The 21750-nt window shown below is 45.0% G+C and overlaps 1 protein-coding gene across 4 annotated transcripts in view; it reads right to left on the reverse strand.

Annotated features, from left to right (window-relative positions):
• The window catches only part of unc5a (unc-5 netrin receptor A), a 152271-nt gene that overhangs the window by 16837 nt on the left and 113684 nt on the right, over positions 1–21750 (reverse strand). For 2 of the 4 annotated variants that reach the window (XM_085132415.1, XM_085132432.1), the window contains 6 exons: positions 16569–16733; positions 10778–11008; positions 9712–10014; positions 5569–5656; positions 4943–5111; positions 2535–2768 (listed from right to left, as the gene is read on the reverse strand). In XM_085132415.1, the coding sequence (XP_084988541.1) occupies positions 2535–2768; positions 4943–5111; positions 5569–5656; positions 9712–10014; positions 10778–11008; positions 16569–16733 (1190 nt within the window). The remainder of the gene's footprint in view (positions 1–2534; positions 2769–4942; positions 5112–5568; positions 5657–9711; positions 10015–10777; positions 11009–16568; positions 16734–21750) is intronic. The other 2 variants (XM_085132424.1, XM_085132442.1) reach the window with 1 other exon arrangement.

Here is a 21750-nt window from a genome sequence, read left to right on the forward strand (position 1 = left end):
CATTAATGTTCCGCTATTCAAATTTGGATTATGCTCTGCAGAAAAACATACAGACTTTCAAAAGCTGTCAGATTGTGAAGAATATCACAGCTAAACATATATATATAAAGAAAAGCAGCCGCACCATATTCCAGTCCTGAAAGACACCCTTACAGTTAATTAGATAAAGGTGTTAGGTGTATCTCTCCTCCGAGTTGGAGGCTTGCTTCACTGCAGTTGTGGAATGGCAGAACCTCAGTGATGCTCTCCCACAGGTTTAGCTGGAACAAGCGAGCGCACAGCGAGGGCGCTACCAAACGCTGATTATGTCGCCTCTGCTGCTGTGCCAGCCTTGGCTGGGCCGATCAAGAGTGGGACACACATTAAATATTAACTTAATTGGTCCCAGCAGAGCCGTGCTAACATACGGCAAGCATCAGACGAAAATGTCACTGTTTCCCCAGAGCCCCCGCACACTTAGGATCAAAGACAATAACATTGGTTCTAATCTGCTGTAATTGGGAGATAAGAGATTCAATGGTACAGCATGCATAAGTGTAGCTGAATGCATTGTGTTTGTGTTTGTGCGTGTGCGTGTCTGTCATTCTCCCTGATGGAGGCTTGTCAGCTCAGAGTGACAGCCAGCAATGGGACTAGTCAGAAAAGCTCAGCATCCCTTCTGGTTTCTACACATTCCTCTCGCCACTGAACATCCATTTTATCTCTCGTCATTGAGCAGCCTGTTTAATGCATGGAAAGTTAACATCTGCGGTGCATTAGCAGGTTGCAAGCGTGGTCATAAAAGTCACATGTGCTGATGGTGTACAGTACATACACTCTTCACTGCACCACCTCCCGCTGGTCCACCACTCTCATGCACTACAATTAACTCTAATGGTAGCCATAGTGAAAGTCTAATCATAAATGGTGCATTTTAAAGATAGTGATTAGTGATTAGTCTGAACCTCTCCAGGGAAGTTTAATCTCCACTCAAAGTAGTTAATGTACTTGCTAAATGAACTGCTCCCTCCATAATAGCACCAAGAGCAGTGTGGAGTCGAGATTACTAAGCAGCGTGGGCAACGTTCTAAATCACTCACTAAAAACTACAAAACCCTCGAGACGCCGTGGCTTACCACAGCACCAGGTTGTGTGAGAGACGGGGAGCTAATGCACTCAAGGGCGTCGAGGGAGCTGCAGAGTATGGCAGCACAAGTGCTGGAGTCAACAAGCTCAGATGTCCTTTTCTTGGCTAAGAGAGCCGGAGAATAGCAGAACAAGAGCTAGCCAGAGGGAGAGGAAGAGAGAGAGAGAGAGTTTTTGTGCACCAGCAGCCTTCCTGCATCCAACGCAGACACACAAGGTCATTTTAATAGTTGCACACTACTGGGTCATCGGATGATCTGAATAAAGAGAGCACGCTACTGTTAGAGCTACTCTAATGTCAAGTAAACATATGGGCTGAAATGTATCTGTGGAAAAACATTCTTTAGCTCCCGTGTCACATTCTTTTATACACATTTCATGAGATTTTTCGCCAGGACTTTTCCTGAGTGTGTCGGCTATCATGTGATAGCAGCAGGGACAAAACTGAAGCACAAACGGACAGATGTAAGGCATGAGAGTCTGTACACAGTTTCCATCTCATCTTCAACTCCCTGACTGTGAGAGCGCTAATTTCAGTGCAAGCTCCCATTGACTTTCGTTTGCCGATGTCCCGCAGACGTCCGTAGATTGTGCTTGTGGAGGGGAGGTTAGCCATTAAAGCCAGCGAAAGTGGACTCTAGCGGGAAGTGGCACTTGTGGCTGTGGGTGGTGTCAGAAGAAGAGGAAGAGCTCAGAGGGAGGGGAAAAAAAGGTGTGGAGAGAAAGAGCAAGAGAGAGAAGAGAGCGAGCGCACAGGGGTTGCTGGGAAAAGATTGGGACAGGCTCTCCTTTTAATTTACTAATTAACCATGCAAATGAAATCTTAACAGGCTACTCAGAGGCAGTTCTCAGGGGAGGGAGGAAGGCATTAGTGCTTGATTATACTCTGTCCATGTGGAGGGGGGGAAAAAGCGAAGTTGAAATATGCTGTTGAACAAAGTGATGGGAAACTTCTTGGCCTGTGGCAGCCAAGCAGAACCACAGCTTGGCTGAAAGGAGTGAGATGTCTCCGTTGACATGGATGGAAAAAGAAAAGCAAAAAAAACCAAGTACAACAACCCAAAACACATACAATATATATTATGTGTTTAAGCTGGATGTGTGGATTGTTTCAACTGACTTAGGGTCAGTGTGTGTGTGTGGTGGCGGGGGGCAACATCTGAACAAATGGCACAATCCCGAACTGTACATGGTGTAATCAGGCCTGCGTTATCATTCAATTTATCATGGCTGTGCCTACCTCCTACACGTCTGTGCCAGTTTCTGCTAACCTTTCAATGTGACAGACGAAGCTGTTAGACATAATAGTCCACCTATCGCTCAGCTGATTCAAAACTGGCCAATCTCAGGCCTCACAAACTGCCCGTCACACACAATAACAGGCGGCGCCACAATTTTCACAAGTTTACCTTGAAGACGTCCTGCGTGTCATCCATGCAGTATACTCTGATGTTGTATTCCAGCGTGGAGCAGTAAGCGTCCGAGAAGAGCACCAACCTCAGGCGCTTGGCGGCGCCCATGTGCAGGGACTCGCCCACCAGGGCGAATGTACCCAGCTGCTCCGAGAAGAGCCGGCACGTCTCGGCCTCGAGCTGGCAGTAATAAGGGTCTGACACCAGCTCCTCTCCCATCAACAGGACGTCCTGGAAGAGGCAGGGGTGGGGGAGGAAGAAAAAACAACAAAGTGTGGATAGAAGGTCAGGCACCCAATTTATGTAGGAGGCAAGGGCGATGTGTTTGCCTGGATATCTGGTGTGTGTATGTGTGTTTGCAAAAGGCTTTTAGGAAAGCAGACTGGCGCAGTAGAAGGGCATCAAACTCTATTGTTCGTGCTGTGTGACAGAGTAACATCAAAGGTAAAAGGTCTTTAGGTAATGTTTAGATCAGGGGGAAAAAGGTCTTCTTTGATCTCGCTTCAGATTCCTTTTTCGTCGCACTACGACTTACTACATCCTGACGTAAAGACACACACCTCCTCATACAAAGACATACATCCTATAGAACACCATCAGTTTCCTTAATAATGCATGAACGAGGTATTCAGTTAACATGAAAGGAGACTCGAACAGATTCCTGGCAAGAACAGACGCTTCTGCAGAAAGGAAAGACTGGAGGTGCGCTGAATATTGGATTATCGGGATTGCTGGAATTTCCTACAACGATTGTTTCAGATTTGTTAAGAAAGGTGAAAACAACTTGCCAATTTATCTGCAAAACAACAGTCTTGCCTGATGGTGAAAAGTGCTGAAAAACACTAACAGGCAGTACAAGAATTAATTGGTGCTTTAATTTGCCACGGAGAAGAAAAAAAATGACAGGTTTAAAACAAAAACAGAAAAAAACCCCTCAGAAACAACACCTTGCATTTTTCATCGTCGTTACAGAGCTGAAATCCTGCATCGCAAATCCATCCTTAATAAGGATGAGACACCTATGAAAATATCCCATTCCATCACAGTACGGGATATTTTTCATGAGATAATTCCACTGCTCTCTGAGATAATTTGATGGAGACAAATTGGACCCAAGGTGACAACATTTTCTCTAAAATCCCTTCATGCCAGTTGACTGACTCTACCCATTAGCCAATCAAGCTGAAGAGAGCATTCTGCCTGACAAATGCCCAGCAAGCCCCTGTAGGATCGATTCAACCAGACACCATCTACATCAATAGAATTAGTATTGACACAATTCATTTGCTATGCAACCACAATGGAGTCTCACTTTTTCATCATCTTAATATTTCTACAGAGTGGAACAGAGACCGAGGTGGCTCAATTACGCCACTAAGCGCTCGCTCTACGAGCAATTCATTCCTCTTTCTCCCTCTGCATGCCTGTTATCCATTTTCACTCTCTCGCCTTGCGTCGTCCTCGCCTGCATGGCGTTCCTCTAGATCTGCATTACCTGCCTGTCTACTTTTCCTCTCTCTCTCGATCTTATTTCTTTTCCCCCCCCTTCCACTTTTCGTCACACTCTGCATTTATTTCCACCCTCTCGTCTTCTATTCTCTTGTCCACCTGCCAGTTTTATCCCCTTTGGTGTCCACGCAAGCCAGGCCGCTGGGCTATATTTGGTCCGGCCGATGATTAAAAGGGCTGGTCTAACCTCTGCCTCAGACAGGCCAATCCATCCCACAGACACCCCACCGCTGCCACACGGGGGGGGGGGGGGGGGGGGGGGAGAAGAGGCTGAATAATTTATGCACAATATCGAACATGAAAGAAGACCTAGTAACACTCTGAAGCCCACCAGCAGCCTTTCCAATCTCTCTGGATTGTCGAGATGGTTACACTACCTCAAACTGTGCTTGTTTGTGTGTGTGTACCTGTGTGTGTGTAGGCAGGTTCTTCCCAACTGCATCCTATTGGAGCCTGGCACTTCTGGTTACTTTTAAATTTCATGGATAGAAAAATGGGGAGGGAACTCTGTAATTGGAAGCCGCGGTCAGAAATGGTCAAGGAGCACTCAGAGGAGTACTTTGAGGATCAGTAATTTGCTTAGAGAATGTCTGTTTTGAGAAACATGTTGCTTAGCAACTCATCAGCTAGAGAGCCAGCGCTTCCAGGCTTTTGTTCAAGCCCCGATGAGAAAACACCTGATGGTCAATAATTTAAACCCGATGGAGTAGATGAGTGCCGGGTCAGAACTATCTCCGCTATATACCACTGAGTGCCTTTCAAGTCACTGCTGAGCAAGTCTGTACTTTTTTGGGGAGAAAAGCTCTGAATAAGTTTAGTAAGACTTTACAAATTCACTGGATGGCAACTTTGTCTTTCTCCAAAGGATTTGTGCTGGAATGATAGTGCCGTCTTACCTCCCAAGCGCCCTCATAATTCTGCTTCTTAAGGCGCACGGCCCAGTTATCCAGGCATGCATCAAAGCAGTGGTCCATGCTGAGGATAACTGGCCGGCTCAGGACCACCCCCGGAGGGCCACAACTCACAATGGGGCTGAGGAGGGTCTGGCAGCCAGCCACGGGTAACCTACACCAGGGAGAGGAGCAAGAGAGAGCGATGGATGCTTTTCCTCATTGAGATATAAGTGAGAATTTATCGGTCTCTTGTAAGCAGGATATGATACTGTCACCTCTGCAAATTATGTAGCAGCTGTAACAGAGAATCATAAAAGCCTGCTGGACTCGCTGACTTGTCGCACCAAGCTGTGATGACTGAGTAATAACATGACACTACCGCGGCATGCTGCAGTGGCTGTGCCACGAGAGACTTAAGTGCAGCAAGCCAGATAAACAGTGTTTTCCCAAACAATTCATTTAACTTAAATAGTGCACATCCCGGTAAAAGGCTACGTTATTTATTTACATCCTTTCTCCACAGTACTGGCACAGACTGCTAAGGCGTTCCTAATGGAACAGTAGAGCATCAAAACAAACAGCCTAGTGGCAGGGAAGACTGCCAGTTAGACAGCGTTAAAGAGACCCACCTTAAATCTTCCTTCCTCTGAACAGTGAGATAAATCTCATAGATCTTTCCTCTGGGGATGGCCTCGGGAGGAATGAGCAGACTGATTCCTAATGCAAATAACAACAAAGGGAGAGAAGAGAGGAGGTGGGTAAGCAGGAGGGAGGGAGGGGGACAGGCTCATTTGTTCAGAGTGAACAACGCTTTTGTCATCTCACAAAGGAAGCCAGCCTACTCGACAAAACTGTAAGGCTGCAAAAACAAAAAACAAATCTATTCTGAAGGTCAGAGGCAGCCTCCTTCAGGTACAGTAGATGCAAATCTCTGCACCGGCAGCCGAGGCGGCACACGTCCCCACGGTCAACAATTAGCTGAGACAAAAGCGCACGCTGCATCGCAGTTTAAATGTCCTCCGTCTGCCACCAAGTAGATAATTGAGACCATGGAACAGACTACTCCAGGAAAATTGCACTTCCCCAGGAGAGTGTAGGAATGCACACTGGAGAATAGGCAGAGCTATTGAAATAGCTTGAGTGTTGTGGCATTTGAGCTGTGTTTCCAGTGCCAAAATCATCCACTTAGAATCCCATTTTAAATGTTGTACAAATAGAGACTATGTGACACAATCTCAACAGTCTCTGCATGGTAAAACTGGGCCTCTATTCACCATAAAACATCTGTTTGAATAAGGCGAAGGTGCCTAAATGCTCACAGCCTTGTCTGAATCTATAAACCATGTCTTCCATGTGCCCACTCTGAAACTGTGCTAAATGACAGTATATCTGCTTTGAGTTGAAGCATAAAAGTGGTGAGATTTTTTTTCCCCCTCTGTGTCCCACTGAGAAGATGGGTGCCAATGCGTGGTATAGTCAACATGGCTTTGAGTTAATCCATGCATAAAACATCTTCAAGAGAGTGGAAGAGAGGCACAGAGAGAGAGAGAGTGGTGGCAAGGAAACAGGAAGGAAAAAAAGGCCCTTTTCTTCCACAAGACGTACCAGCATCGGCTAATCTGGACAGCTTACAATGAGCCAAATGAAAACACTGTCTTCCAGTATAATTATATAAGCTCTAATCGGCTAATGTGAAGAGGGGAAGCAAAATAGGGACTTAATGATGACGCGGTGGACTTTTTATATCTTTTATAAGGCCGATCTTTTCCATCTTTTTCCCCTTCTGTCTGTTCTCTTAGCATAAAACTGACACTTGTGGACATTGGCTACAACCCCCAACCAGCTCTGTCATTAGCCAAGGAAATAATTGGAATAATTTGTTATAGATTTTATTCCACATCTCTTTCGGGGCACGGCGTCTTCGGCACACACTCATTATATCTCATCTTGTCACTGCACTGAATGTTCTTTTTAGTTATTCATGCATTGCTGTGTAGATGTGGCTTGTTGACAAATATAAGCAGAATCGCTGTTTTTTTGTGTGATTTAATGTTGGATTAGTGACTTTTTCGGTGTCCCGTCTTATTTCCCTCATAACTGATGGAAACTAATTTGTATCCCATACAGAAATACAGCCTGTGCACTTCATGGCTGTCCTGGCATGAACCTATTAGGAAACATGGGTTTTAAGGCTGAATAGTTTGGAGTGGGTTTCAACAAGACAGTAATGTTTATGGGACTGAGCCGTTATTGTTCAATTCTCCTTGCAAATGTCCAGTCACAGACACTAAAGCAGGTGTAATAAAACATATAAAGCCGACTCACTCTCGCAGCATTTCCAAACACAGAGCAGATGTTAAATTGTTTAGATCATGTTTCTTTGTGAGCTTTAAGTATAGCTGTAAACAGAGGAACATCCTACAGAGGATTAAAGATGCCATTGCATGACACAAACTTACAATACCGTGTCTGGTGAAACAAGGCCCAAATAAAACAACTGTTTTTACAGTCCAAAGTTGTTGTTTTTTTATTCCACTTTTATGAATCACGTTTATAAGTTTGGGAGCAGTAAAGTGGAAATTGCTTTCAAGTTTGAGGTTTCACTTCTTATTATGAAGAAGCCAAGAGCTGTAAACAGAGAAACATATGGAGTGGTGGGTTAGCTGTTCTCTGTGCAGTGTTTGTGACTGTCATTCTGCATCAGCCGCTATATGGACCTCCAGGGCAAAATCAACTTCTCGAGACTGACAGATAGTCTGCTGCACCTTATGTCTGCAGCACAGTTGCCTGTTGTCACAAAGAGCTAACAAAGAAATAATGTATGGAGTGCTATTAGTTCAGCCAGCAACTGCATCTTTGGTAATAAATAATAATAGACAGATAGCGATAGCGTGAGCCTTCATCCATCCAAATGATGTTACCAAAGAGATGTAAAAAAACAGACTATAGAGAGGCAGCAACCACATCACGATGGGTTTCTGATCAGACCTTCTGATCATTTCCAACACCTGACATTTGATTTTAGGATAAATTCAAAACGTTAATTACTGTTAAAACTGAGCTATTGAAAAATAACAGTAGGTTTGTGAAGGTCCCGTCTCCCGTCATCCCCAACTGGTCACAGCAGATGGCTGCCATTATCTGAGCCTTCTTCTGTTGGACATTTTTTCCTGTTAAAAGGAAATCTTTCCTTCCCACTGTTGCTAAGTGCTTGCTCATAGGGTGATATTTTAATACTGGTGTTTTCTCTGTATTACTGTAGTGTCGTCACCTTACAGTATAAATTGCCTTGAGATGACTGCTGTTGTGATTTGGTGCTATATAAATAACACTGAACTGAGGTGAAGATCAATTTCTAGAGCAACCTTTAAATAAAATGCAAGCTGCATGTCTGTAGAACTTGCAGCTTGCATGCATTTTAAATTCTTCAATGTTACTTTTTGCACTCTTTTTTTTTCTTGTCATAACTTTCATTTATTTTGATGTAATTCCCCATTCTTTTTGCACTTTTACACTTCAGGAATAAGAAAGTATCAAAGTTCTCAGGGTCCACCATTTGTGTCCTTTTAGCTCTTTAGCTCTTTAAAGCTACTTTAGCCAAGTTCCCACAAGCACATAAAGGGAACCTTTGAGTGACTCAAATGTACATTTATTGGTCTATGCCTTATATGCCCCTCATGTGGTGAGTGGCACAGCAATTTGGAAATGTATACATAATATCTATCTATCTATCTATATAAATAAACCAGCATAGAAATTATAGTAGAACTTTGATGTTAGCTGTGTAAACAACAGATAGCTTTAAAAATGATACAAACAGGGAAATTGGTCCAGGCTTTAAGCCTTTATATGCAGCAGAGGAAATATAATGGAATTTTGACTCAGCAAAGCAAAATATAAAAAAATCTTCCCTAGCATTTCCTCTCAGCTACCTAGGGCATCCAAACAAACAGTGCAGCAATGTAGAGAGAAAATGGAGAGAGGCTGGAATAGGATTACAAGAAAGCAAAAGGCCACAACAACCAAAGCGGATCCAAATAGGCCTATTTCACAGCAGCTTTTTTCCATAAAATGTTGGCGAAACACACATACTAATGCCATTAACAGAGGTTCTGTTTTATTCAGGCACAAAGCCTTTATTAATGTGATTAGTAACACCTGTGTTTCCCTGCCATTTTATGTCAAATTGGCTGCAGTGTGGCTATGGTTTACTGAAAACCATTAGCCACAGACCTGCATGCGCTGGTAATGTGGGCACAAAGGGTTTGTTAGTCAGGATAATACATCATGTTAGGTGGTTGGAAAGCAAACAGAAAAAGATCCCCTAAGGGCACGAGGTTCTCAGGGGGACCACCCTAGTTAGCAGCAGAGCCTCAGGTGGGTAGAAAGCACCCAAAACTCTTTGGTAACCCCACGCTACTTGCCCCGGGTAGTAAATACCTCCTCCTGATGTTAACCTTATTATTTCTTCTGAAAACACACATCAAGGCCCAGTAATGTACTGCACTGGTGTTATTTGGTCTCAGAAACGGGAGCATTATGATGCAATATGACATCAACCAAAGCCTCCAATAAATGGCCAATAAACATGACTTTCTGTTTACAACAATAACAGACATGTAGCAACAGTGAGCTTTTTTGTTTACAGGTGATTACAGTACGTGAACAAAAGCTTAAGTGGAAGTTTTTTGGGTTTTTTTAAGCCAAACCAATTGATCTGAACAGAGTGAGAGTCAGAATGAAACCTAAATAGACCTTAATGAAGAACCTACCTGTGTTGGGGATAGTCAGCCTGCCGCCTAGGAAGTTGAAGGTCCCATATGAGGTGTTGGCCACATCGCGGGGCAGCGCTTTAAAGTAGCTCTGGGTGGAGAGCCTGCTTACAAACTCGGCAGCAGCGTCAGAGTTGAGCTTGCCGTTGTGCAAGGTGTGCGAGCCGTTGGGAAGCGGGTCCAGCAGAGGCCCGTTGGTCATCGAAAACTTCCCGGTGGCATCGTGGCGAGAGCGCAGGGTGCCTTGATAACTGGTGGTGGTGGTGGTTAGATCAGGCTGGATGGTGAGTAAATGGGAGTTCTCTGTTTAGATGATAAAAAAAAAGCAAAAACAGCAAAAGACAAAAGCAAACGTGTGAATCTCAAAGAGTGGTGGGAGGAAGGCTGGGGAGGGAGTGGAGGGAAGGGGTCCCTACATCACAGAGACAGACCTCGCACTCTCTAAAGCTGTTGCGAGCCGCACAGAAAACTGAAACAAACACAGAAAAGAAGACACATGGCACAGAAAACAAAAGCACTCGCACGCGCGCGCACACTCTCGACAATACACAAACACAAATTCCAGTCAAAGCCAGTCAATTTCCATCCTCTCTCGCTCTCTGTTTCTCTATCACTGTCTGTCTCTTTAGCAACCACACAATCAATTCCAAACAGAACTCAGATGTAGCTTAGCATCCAGAATATATAAAGGCTTTTTTCCCCCTCTCACACTGAATCACAGACACAGCAACCCAGTCCCCCATCTCCATCCAACTCAGACAGTTGTATTTCTATTACTCGCTGTTAAACCTCTGAGGCTCCACACAGGCAGTAAACAGAGTGGGTACATTTCCTGACAATAAGGTGCTGGCGAAACATAATGTGTCAGGCAGGCAAATAAACAGCTCATGCACCACACACACACGCAACATAATAAATCTCGCTTAGACCACAATCCACTGCAAACACATTCGCGCCACCTCCACAACCACAAACAAACAGCACTGGTGGTACATGTAGATGAGTGCGGCACAGTCACTGTGGCGAAGACGGACAGACGAAAGCGGAACAAAGAACAGTGTCCTACTGCTGTGGGGGGGAGCCCTGCGTGACCGCGGCGCCCACACACCTGGCTTGCTGGGCTTGATGCCCATGGGCTGGAAGCCAGTGGTGAGGATGGAGGAGTCGGCCACGTCGGCATCCAGGCCTTCCTTCTTGCGCCTGTAGACCAGGACGACCACAATGAGCAGCAGGGTCAGACACAAGGCCACGGCCACCATGCCCACGTAGAGTGCCACATCCTCAGCTCCACTCACGGCTGCAAAGGGGAGGACAAAAAGAGGAAAGAAAGAAGAGGAGGAAAAATTACTAATCAAGACTGGAGGATGCCCTCTGGTGTTCAGTGTTAATGTCATTTTGAGCTGCTGCAACATGTTCTGTGCAAAGGTCTCACTCGAGGACCTGTTTAATGGCATGAAGCATTCCTTCGCTGCCACCTAATGTTGCTTGACGCCTTCATAAAAAGTTAAGGGAGCCAACATTATCAAATACTGCAGGCCAGAATTTCTAAAACTCTGAGGTCTTGATGTCAAGCTGTGGGAAAAAAGGCTAAACAGGAAAAAGCAGTTTCTGAAGCAGGTTTTCACTGTTTCACTGTCACATTTCTTCATTTCTGCACCGGATAAATATATCTTAGGCCAGCATGTTCTTTTACCTCTCTTTCTCTAAGCACACAACACCCCCAAGAGAAACAGAGAGGGGAAAAAATGAAGCATTTGCTTATGAAATTCTAACTCCTCGTATTGACTGCCTGTCTCACAAAAGCACAGGAGTGTCTTTCTCCCAAAAGTACAGTATGAAGCTGACAGCCAAGCTGAGACAAACATCAATGTGTCTGCTCGTTTCTGTCTATGCACTTGTGTGTGTGTGTGTGTGTTTGTGTGCGAGTATGTGTTTTGCAGCAGAATGGGATTTGCCACGGCTGTCTCCCGGGGCTGGGGGAATTTGGTGGTGGAGGTGGAGGATGCTCCTGGGGCCTTTGTGGAGGGCCATTGTGCTGGTGAGCCACGGGGGCGTAGCGCTGTCAACTGAACACAGTCAAGGAGGGGACGCGCTGAACAGCGCAGCTTTGAGGGATGGAGAACAACAGCAAAGGTTAAAGCACTGCAGGCTGGCATGTGGTGAGTTGACAACAAAAGGAGGAGAACAGGAGCAGGGAGCGCGAGGGGAGCAAGTGTACAAGAAAGAAAACGCAGAATTAAAGAAGACTAAAGCGAAGACAGCGTGTGCCTGCGACTGACAGCATGTGGGATTTGCATTTCAGCAATGAGCAGCAGTAACACGTCCAAAAGGTTTGTGTCAAAATCAACCTGATTACCATTAGGTTTGTCATCTTTTGATAAATATCTCCAGGCTGTCACCACTGTGTAATCCTACTGCATGACAGGAGCCGCGCTCAACCTTAGAAACACAGATTTGACAAGTTTTAATTGGTGTTTGTAAATCTGTGACACGAAAACGCCACAATTGAATTAGCGGAGCGCTAAAAGTTGACGAGAGAGAGAAAGGGAGAAAAAAATAAGCTCCCTTTCTGTCTGCAGCTCTCATTTCTATTCATCTCTTTACATCAATTTGTCCTTGCCTCTCCTTTTGCCTTGAAAAATCCATCTTTGGACAAAGCTGCCTGACATACCCAAGTGTTTAAGAGAAATGCCAGAATCTATTTCATGGGTGATTATCTCAGTACAATCTGATACTTTAAGTAGCGGATTATATGCAGCCAACCTCTATGGCAGCTCTTCGTAATGCCAGAGATCTCTTGACATGTAATCGATCGCGAATGACTGGCTGAAGATAAACACAAGACTGTGTGTTTTGTTCGTGATGCTACGTAGCACACCTACACATAACACACCTAAAGCATGAGGACTCTTATCTGATGCATTCAACCTTCCTCCACCTCTCCTCTTGTCCATTTACCTGCCTTTGCCTCGCTTTCCTTAGAGAAGCACCGAGGTGCTTAACTGCAGGAAGCCTGGCTAAACTTTCCCTCCCTTTCACAATGAGCTCCAAAAAAAGAAAAAAGAAAGAAAGAACAAAAGGATGAGAGAGACTCTGGCTGAACTTCTCATTAGAGTTCCCAAATCCAATTGTCTTGGCGAGCCAAAGGCCAGATGATGCCGTGATATTTGAACTTCTTGTGCTGCAGTCCGCTGGGAGATGTGTAGTTTGACTAAAGACAAAGCAACACCCGTCAGTAAGGAGACGAGCCAGCTGGTTTCTGCTGATTGGATAAACATAGCCTTGGATTGGCCGGTTGCTGTTTACTTGCTAAGGGCACACCAAAGACAACTGGCTAACCTCAGATGCAAAGATCCAGTATCTCGACTCTTCCCTTTTCCCAGCATCCTCGCACCCAGACAATAAAGCCAGCCAGTCAATCAAACAGCTCTTCCTTCTTTCCTTTCTCTCTATTCTGGCTGTAATCTCTAGTGGCTTATCGGAGCATCGCTGAGTGAAGTTTTATCTGACCCGCCAGGTGTCCTAGCGAAACGATCCCGATGCTCACAACAACCCTGACCAACAACTGCTCTCAGCTCCTCCTGGCCCCACTCATTGATTTTCATGATGCCAGCCAATAATTGAAAGGACATCCATCACAGTTTAATTGACATAGCTAATCAGGTTTTATAATTGGATGGGCTTTACTTTAGTCCCTCTCTAACATGCCCCCTCTCTCACACTCTCTCTTTCCAATCGCACTCCACACCAATTTACCTCTCTTCCTCTCCGCCATCAGTCATTCCATCTTTCATTTCCACTTGACTTAATTGCTGGCAAAAACTTTTGATTCTCTTTGTGTGTGACCTCTCGTCATGAGTGACACCCGCCTGAGGATAATCTGTGGATGAGATGAGCTTTTTTCAGAGTTGACCTCAGGCCAATCTCTCTTTGCGCCCGTCTCCACAAGCTTTCACTTCAGCTCCTCAGACTCGCTCCGGGGCTGGCCGGTAGGGGATCAGTTTCTGACTCGAGATGGGCCGGTATAATTCATCTCCTCTAAGGCGGTGTATCTGGCTCCTGTTGAAGTTTGGACTCTGGCTGTATTGACAGTCAGCACAATGACCGCACCTGATAGTCCTCCACTCTCTCTGCCTGCTTTTTTTCCCCCCTCTCTCCTGCATTGATAAATAAGAGTTTTGGAGCCTTCTGCGCTTCTTCCCCGGGCATTTATCAGGACACCTGAGAATATATTTCATCCCATGGCCAATCCTAGTCACTCGCCCGAAGATGAATAACACAGGAGTTCTTAAGGTCAGGGAAATATGGCTACTAAAACTCTCAACGCGAACGTGACTATTACTATCTCCACAATACAGTCGTCCCATCCCTCAGCAGGCTCCAGTGAAATATGGCCCAAAATAAATGTCCGGCCATTTTTCACAAAGCACCGTGACCCCGCTCTGACAAACAAAGCGGTGACGGAAAATCTCAGCCTCCGCGCCGCCAAATTAGCTCTGAAATAAAAAAAAATAAATACAAAAAAACCAAAAACAAGAACAGGCTGAAGATAAATTAACAGTTTGATGTGTTTTGCTCAATAATTTGTGACACATCCCAAAATGGGATGCTGCTGCAAATTAAGTTCATTACCTTCATTACACACATTAAGCCGAATAATTGTTTCTATGTTGTCCTAATTCCCTGCGCCTGAGAAAACGAGCACCATTATTTTCCCCCCACTATCCTTTCTCTGCCCTCTAACACCTGTCTCCCATTTTGGTTCTGCCATGCTGCCCGCATATTTATTATTCCCCCTGCGTAGATTTTGCATAGAGTATATGTTTGGGCTTCACTTGTTTGCTTTATGAAAATGATCCTTCCTGGGTCAGATTGCTTTTCCAGCTTTGTGTTGCACATTTATTCTCATGTACGCGACATCTAAAAACAATAACCTCATCGAACGCGTTTCATTTCTGGCTTAATGAGGGAGATTAGACGTGTCTGTGAGGTCCTCAGACGGACGACGGCTTTTGTTGCAGAGTGACTGTGGTTCACTGTGCAGTTGTTGTGTTAGATTGCGCTGGGAGAGCAGGGTGCCTTTTGTTTCAAGGAGGGGGAGTTTTCCATCTCAGCTAATAGCCTGCAGACATGGTTGAAGTATGGGAGTTGCTGACAAGCCAAAACCATCTTGCTATTTTGCTTATTATAATACTTCACACAGCAATTGTCTATGGAAACGCATCTGCTGGGAACAGATTGGGACAGGCATTCTTCAGAGGCCGGCGCTCCGCTCTGCTCTGTCAGTGTAAATACTGAGTGACTCTGTGTGTGCGTTTGCTCGACTGTGTGTGTGTGTGTGTGAAGAACAATGACTGGCATCTTTGTGTATATATCTTGCTTCTCTTGGGAGGAGCTGCTGACCTTTGATGATGGGCTGACTGAACTCCCTGGTTCACTGCACCAGCCAAACCCGGCTATCGGTGGACACTCGCACATACGTGCACTTGCTCGCGTTGCACTAACACATGCAGCACACAATGCAGCATTCGCATGCAATTCCAAACAATCCTTGCCAGCCAAGCATCGGTCTATTTGATCACATCAATCACGGCAAAATACATAATTCAGTTTATTAATTCAGTGGCCCATGTCAACTGAATCCCCATTAAAACCCAGTGTTTACCATGCAGATCAGCCAGAGAGCACACTATTTATAACATTTTCTCTATGAGACGCCACCCAGAGACTCATTGTGGGCAACATGCAGTATCTTTCTGTCTTTGATATCTGTAGGAAGTGACAGAGCTCTCCCTTCATGTCCATCTGTTCTGCAGAGGACCCCGTGGTGTCACTTTTCCACTCAGCTGCCGTCTCCGGCCATATGAGCCTTGCCCTTTCTCATCCTGACAGTATGCACATGCCCTATTAATGACACGCAGGGGAGTGGCACCACAGTATAATCTGGCTTGAATTAAGCAGAAAAGTGCACATGCATTCCCCTACGTTTTAATAGACGCACAATATGAGATTAATCACAATTTTAAATGCACCAGTGTAATTGACAGGTTGTGTTGTAATCAGAGGAGAGATGCTTTTATTCCTGGTTTTATTAACAGGTCATAGAGCAACACGGCACCAATATGCAAGGTAGGAAAGAAGGTACATTACCCAATGATAATTAGAAATGATCATCTGAAAAGGTCACACAGGTGGGGATGAGCCAGCAGTGGGCTGCAGATTAATCTTTTGTCTGTACGAGTGTTTAATGAGATGGACACCTTTCCTTCACAAACCCTTTGTAAGATGAACTCAACATCTATGACAAAAAGGAGGCTTCAAGCGTTTGATCGGATAAAAGGAAGAGGATGAGGAAGAGGATCCTTTTTCTTCCCCCAAAATGGAAAATGTTTTTTAAAAGATCAAGTAAAAAGCCTTTCCCTCCTATCCCCATCTAGCATTTACTTGAGGGGCTAATTGATGCTAATGTTGTACACTTGTTCTCTTTGTATTGTTTGTGATCTACTTGTTATAGCTGATGAGGTTGTGAGACTGAACCCTGTTTAATATTTACCTTTGAATAAATTTTTCCACTTCAGCCTTGAGTGGCATGCTTCTTTTTTTTTTTAAATTAACAGTGTATAATCTAGCAAAAGCTCTCAGATGCTGTTTTGAGTGCCTTTATTGGTTTTTAAAATGTTCATTTGCCACTCATCAGCTCAGTTTTAACACACAAATACATAACAAAACAACCATCTACTGATCCTTGTGCCAGAAACTGGCTAAAAAAAACATATCTAAAGTAGATGTTTTGTATTGTTTCACTGAGTTGAAGAGTGAGAGTTTAGCTTGTGGTGCGTGGGTGGTGGTGCACTCACTCTGTGGACACTGCTCGCTGGTACAGTTGAGAGACTGGAGATCAAGCCCCTGGCAGTCTTTGCCCCCTGTGCCAGGTGAGGGCTGGGTGCACTCTCTGCTCCTCCACATCGAACAGTCTGCGCCACATGCTGACCACTTGCTCCACTCGCTCCAGCCTCCGTCCACTAGAAAAAACAATATAAAAAATAAAAATAACAGTGGTGAAACACATGCACAGCAGCTAAAACTCAAACGAATTCTCTTCAAACAATTTATTTCAGCTCGCAGTGGTTAACTATTAATTGGAAAACATCAATAAACCGGGCCATAACTCCCCTTTTTTCAGCAACAACGTGAACTGGTGGAAACGGTGGCGCCAAACTATCTGTGTATTTGCGTGCAAGACGAGAACAAGTGGTTCAACACTGTTGCCATCCTGTGTAAACCTAAAATGGAAACCTGGTAATGAAAACCTTTTAAAGACATGCAAATCCACTTGCACACACTCAAATCCAGCAGCTGCACAGAGAAACCGAAGCGTGTAGAGCAGCTGAGGAGAGCCATATTGTCTCTATTCTGTTTTCTTTGTTTATTTTCAGCATGGAAATCAGATGCAACTAAGTTTAACCCCACTGGTGCAAGTGCGGCCTGGTAAACCAAGCTGCCAACAAACCAAGGGGGGAAAAAGTAACCTCCGAGCAAGCGGTCCATACATACGCAAGAATATAAGTTTCAGATTTCTCATACACCCAGCACAACATAATATAACATTTGAGAGAAGGAACCATCTCACCCTTGTTTGATTTCTTTGTCAAGATGCTAATATAGCGCCTGCGGTGTTGCCTGAAGTGCATCCGAATGCATGACAAAATACATGTGGTATTACTCTGAAAAGAAGAGAAAGTACATTACACCTGCAGCCTGACCATAACTTCAAACAGCCCACAATGAGCACAATGGAAATGGGCCCGTAATAGTTCGGAGCACGCTTGGCTGTAAGAAATATCAGCAGCTTTACCACATACAGAGAGGAAGGCCATTTTGCAAAGGTGGGGGTAATTTGGCATTGCGGCTGGTGTGGCCGGTGGCCGGGAGTAATATTGAGAGTGACACAGCGCCAGGTCTGAGGAAGGTTACTATAGGGCTAATGGGAAAAAGAGCAATAATGAGCTCTCATGGGGGGAAAAAAGGAAAAAAAAACAGCACTGTCTCACTCTTTCTCTCTCCCCCAAATGTAAGGGTGAAGGGGACCAGACGAGAATTACCTGAACACACACACACGCAGTAAATGCACACCTCTATGACAGCAGCAACCCTTCCCCTGGCTGACCTAAGGGCAAGGAAACCTTAGTGCTCATTAATCCTAGCAATAAAGAGTGCAGGGGGCACGACCTGCAGAAAGCAGCTCTGACCCACTGCAGGTCATGAAGCTTTGGTTAATAAAACATAAGTGAGATGTTACTGAGGGCGAGGGTACCTATTATTGCATAACTGTATCAACTAATGATTTTATTTGCTTCGCAAGCAAATCCCCAATTGGAGAAATGAGATAGAAAACCACCGCGAGCGCACAGGGTGAATTAAACCCTGCTCCCACACAAGTCTATGTGTCGGTCCGAGTGCGTGTCCGGAAATGACAACCAGAGAATGCGAGACTATTTTTGTGCAAGAGCATATGCGTGTGGTAGGATGCTGACACAGCTTGGGTCCTTTTTTTTTGCAGTCAGATCCATTTGGCAGAGAGCGCAGAACCAATCAGATAATTGTCCTTGTTTGGCATTGAGTGGACCCATCCGTGGGCCAGTGGGCTGATTATCCAGGCTGGGAATGAGAATGATTGAATAGCGAATTACATCCTAATGAATATATTATGTCGCCCCTCAGTTTATCCACACCACGGTGAAATAAAGGGATGAGATCAACATCTGCCCTGATGAGGTGATGGAATTCTACTTCTCTTATCCCCACCACAAAAGCAAGACTAATCGCCATGCAAATGACATTTTCAAACAAGAGGATTGGTGTGGCAACAAAGTGAGAATGTGGATGAGACAGAAGCACTGCGGCCCAAGGCTAAGGCAAATCAAAGAAAAATGAAGATGCGTAAACAGTCCTTGATGGCCTGGCTCTGAACGCCGACTCTGCGCACGGCTCCCGTTTCAAGAAAGGCGGAAGGTTTTCTCCTAGAACAATGCAACGAGAAACAACAACAAAGTAAAGATTTAACACTAAAATTAGAGCCACACCTCATACTTTGTTTCTTCTCAGAATCCACATAAGAAAATGGTTGTCCACAGAGACAGTTTTCCTTATCAAATCCCCAGAAAGAGATTGTTAGCACTCCTGCAAAAGGCACCGCAGCTGATTTTCAATCATCTGGCACCGCAGGTTTCAGGTCAGCCAGGTCGCCGAGGAGGGACAGTAATACAATAACCCAGTGGCAAGCGGCCGTTTGTTTAAAGCTTCGCTGTTCAAAAATGACAATTGCCGCTGATGGACACAATCCGAGATCATCAAGCACCCACGGTTTCTGTGTCCTTGAGGGAACCCGAGGAGGTAGACAACTATCACCGAGACCAGCAGGCCTCTGCTTCCACTGTCCTGTCAACACACATGTGTGTAAGCGGCACTAATCCCAGTGCTCACAAGCTGGGGGAGGGGGGGGGGGGGAGAGAGAGAGAGAGAGACAAAAAACAAACACAAAACAGCCACGGATGGCTTTGATAGCTCACAGACGCAACACACTGGGTGACGCAACAGAGATTAATTGCCCGCCAGGAGCCCGTATTTCTGATAAACGTAATAAAAATGAAATCTTAACATTAGATGTTTCTTGCTTGCTTATTTAGGAGTAGTGTGCAATCAATAACTGAGAAAAGCAACATTTACCCCCGATTTTGACAAAACCACCAAAAACTGACAAAAAAGTGACAGAGTGAGATATGAAGAGGGTGTGCCGAAGAACACAAAGAAACCAAACGGCACCAAGTGATTAAAAATGATGCAAGGCTGTCACCAGATGGCCACCATCTTTTCACACTGAAATAATGTGTTTTTCTGCCACATTTATTTTCCGTTGCCTTTATTTATTCCGCGGATAAAATATGGAGTCGCCTCAACAATCAATGATAAAACACGAAGAAAAACACGACTGTTTACTCCCGGAGTAGAATTAGACTTTTGCCTGCAGTGCAGACAGCAGACATACGGGCGCTAACTCGGATGTCTACGACGCGTACGTGCACGGAAAATACGCACGGATACGCCAGCCCCCGAGTCTGTTTATTTTCCATCTCGCTCAATTCTCACGACTCCTGTGGCAAGCCTGAGGGATCCGTGCTATATTTAAATAATTCACAGGAGTTCAAAATCTCTTCAGGTTGTTTGGTGTTCAAACGCAAATCAAGCAACAGTTTAGTTCATTCGTGCGGGGTGGGCATCACCGAATCGCTTCCAAAACCAGGGACTTAACTATTTGCTGTTGGCTCAGGTTTAATGTTTGTCTTTGCTGGAAATGTTGGCGTGATCTGACATTTTGCCATGACTATTGGCTCTGACCACAAGTCAGCGCAGGGCAGTCGATGAGAGGGAGACGGATGGACTGCAGAATTATGTGGGATACTTCTGCAGGGATATGCTGGGATGGAGACAAAAGAAATGAAGGAGGCAGCGAGAGGAAAGCGAAATGGAGATAAGCCTTTGCATAGCTTGGCTACTCGCTGTCTCAAGTGTTGATATGCTCTGCTCTGAGCCTCAGGCTTTAGCCTCAGCCGCCTCCTCCTCCACAGCTCCCTGTGTCTCTCCCAGCATGGAGCCCATCTGATCTGCCACACAGGCCTCCGCCAACTCTCATTAAACACTTTGGAGACTTAGACAAAAATACAGATGAGCCTCTCAAGCTTCACACTTTCCTGACGAGAGGTGGGAGCTCGGATACAAGAGTCATTGTGAACAGATACGTGGAGGGTTTTATTACTGAAGAGGCCGTCTGTGTCGGTCCGCGGAGGTCCATATAATCCATGGGTGAAATATGCCTCAGCGACTATACTGTGAAGGAGTCATGCTACTTTTTGAATGTGGAACAATACATGGCCATCAGCATTTCACCAATAAATACATAAAGGCTCGGCTGGAGGATGCAGAGACAAATTAAAGCCTTCGCATGCCGTCGGTTCCAAATTAAAACTGATTTGTTTCCAGCCAATATTCATGCGGCTCTTATCCCTAAAGGACAAGTTAAGCAAACGTAAGAAGCCATCTCTGCACTTCATAATAGGCTTTCACAGTATAAGCACCTAAAAACTCAATATATTTTTTCTATAAACCATTTCAAAGACTTAATGCTGAGAGCTAAATGCACTAGAGAGAACTAATGATGAAAAAAAACCAACTTTGTCTAGATAATTAATGAACTCTTGAAACAAGACGAGCATTAAATCATGAAAATTTTAAGTCATAGCTCAAAAACAAAGCCGGTGTAGTAAAAAAAGTTGCCTTTTAAGGCCGACTTAAAAAAAAAAAATCCCACTACTTCTGACTCCAAATGTCAGCTACGTCTAAATAAGTAACATCATGTGTCACAGCTTCCCATGTAATTCATTTTTCTCAAGTTGCCTTCTCCTAAAATGGACTGAGCTATAAGCACGGGGATGAATAAAGTTCTCATCTGGTAACAAGTGATGCATCTGCCAGGCTGCTCTGTCCTGTTGCCCCTTCCTGAGGCAGGTGTGTTAATCATGCCCTTTATTAATTAAAGAGAGGTATACACACAAACGCGTACATAGGGGCAGTGAATCTGTTTGTGTGTGCGTGCTGGGTGGCAAAAGCGACAGGAGCTGTCTGTCGGTTCACCTTCGACTAACTTCAAAGGCACGTCTGTGAGTACACAAGAGTGTCGGTGCCACTTGTGATGGGAAACAACAGCTCATCATCCCCCAAGCTTTGCTGCGGTGGACTTCTTGGCCTTGAGTGGGGGGAGAGAGTGAAGGGGGAACCCCTCTCCCCAGCAGACAGCTGGGGGCTTCACTGATGTTCCCCACAGCAGACAGGTAACGAGTGACAAAAGGGGGCAGAGACGAGCATCTGTTGCCAAACAACAGGGCTGATAGGGGTGCGAGCGGGGTCACGGTGCTCCAATGTCTCCCATCAAAAGGAGAAAAAATTGAGTTCTTTCTCCCTCAAAATCTCTATAAAATGTCTTCA

This window comes from Neolamprologus multifasciatus, chromosome 2 (genome assembly GCF_963576455.1).
Source record: "Neolamprologus multifasciatus chromosome 2, fNeoMul1.2, whole genome shotgun sequence".
Classification (NCBI taxonomy): Eukaryota; Metazoa; Chordata; class Actinopteri; order Cichliformes; family Cichlidae; genus Neolamprologus; species Neolamprologus multifasciatus.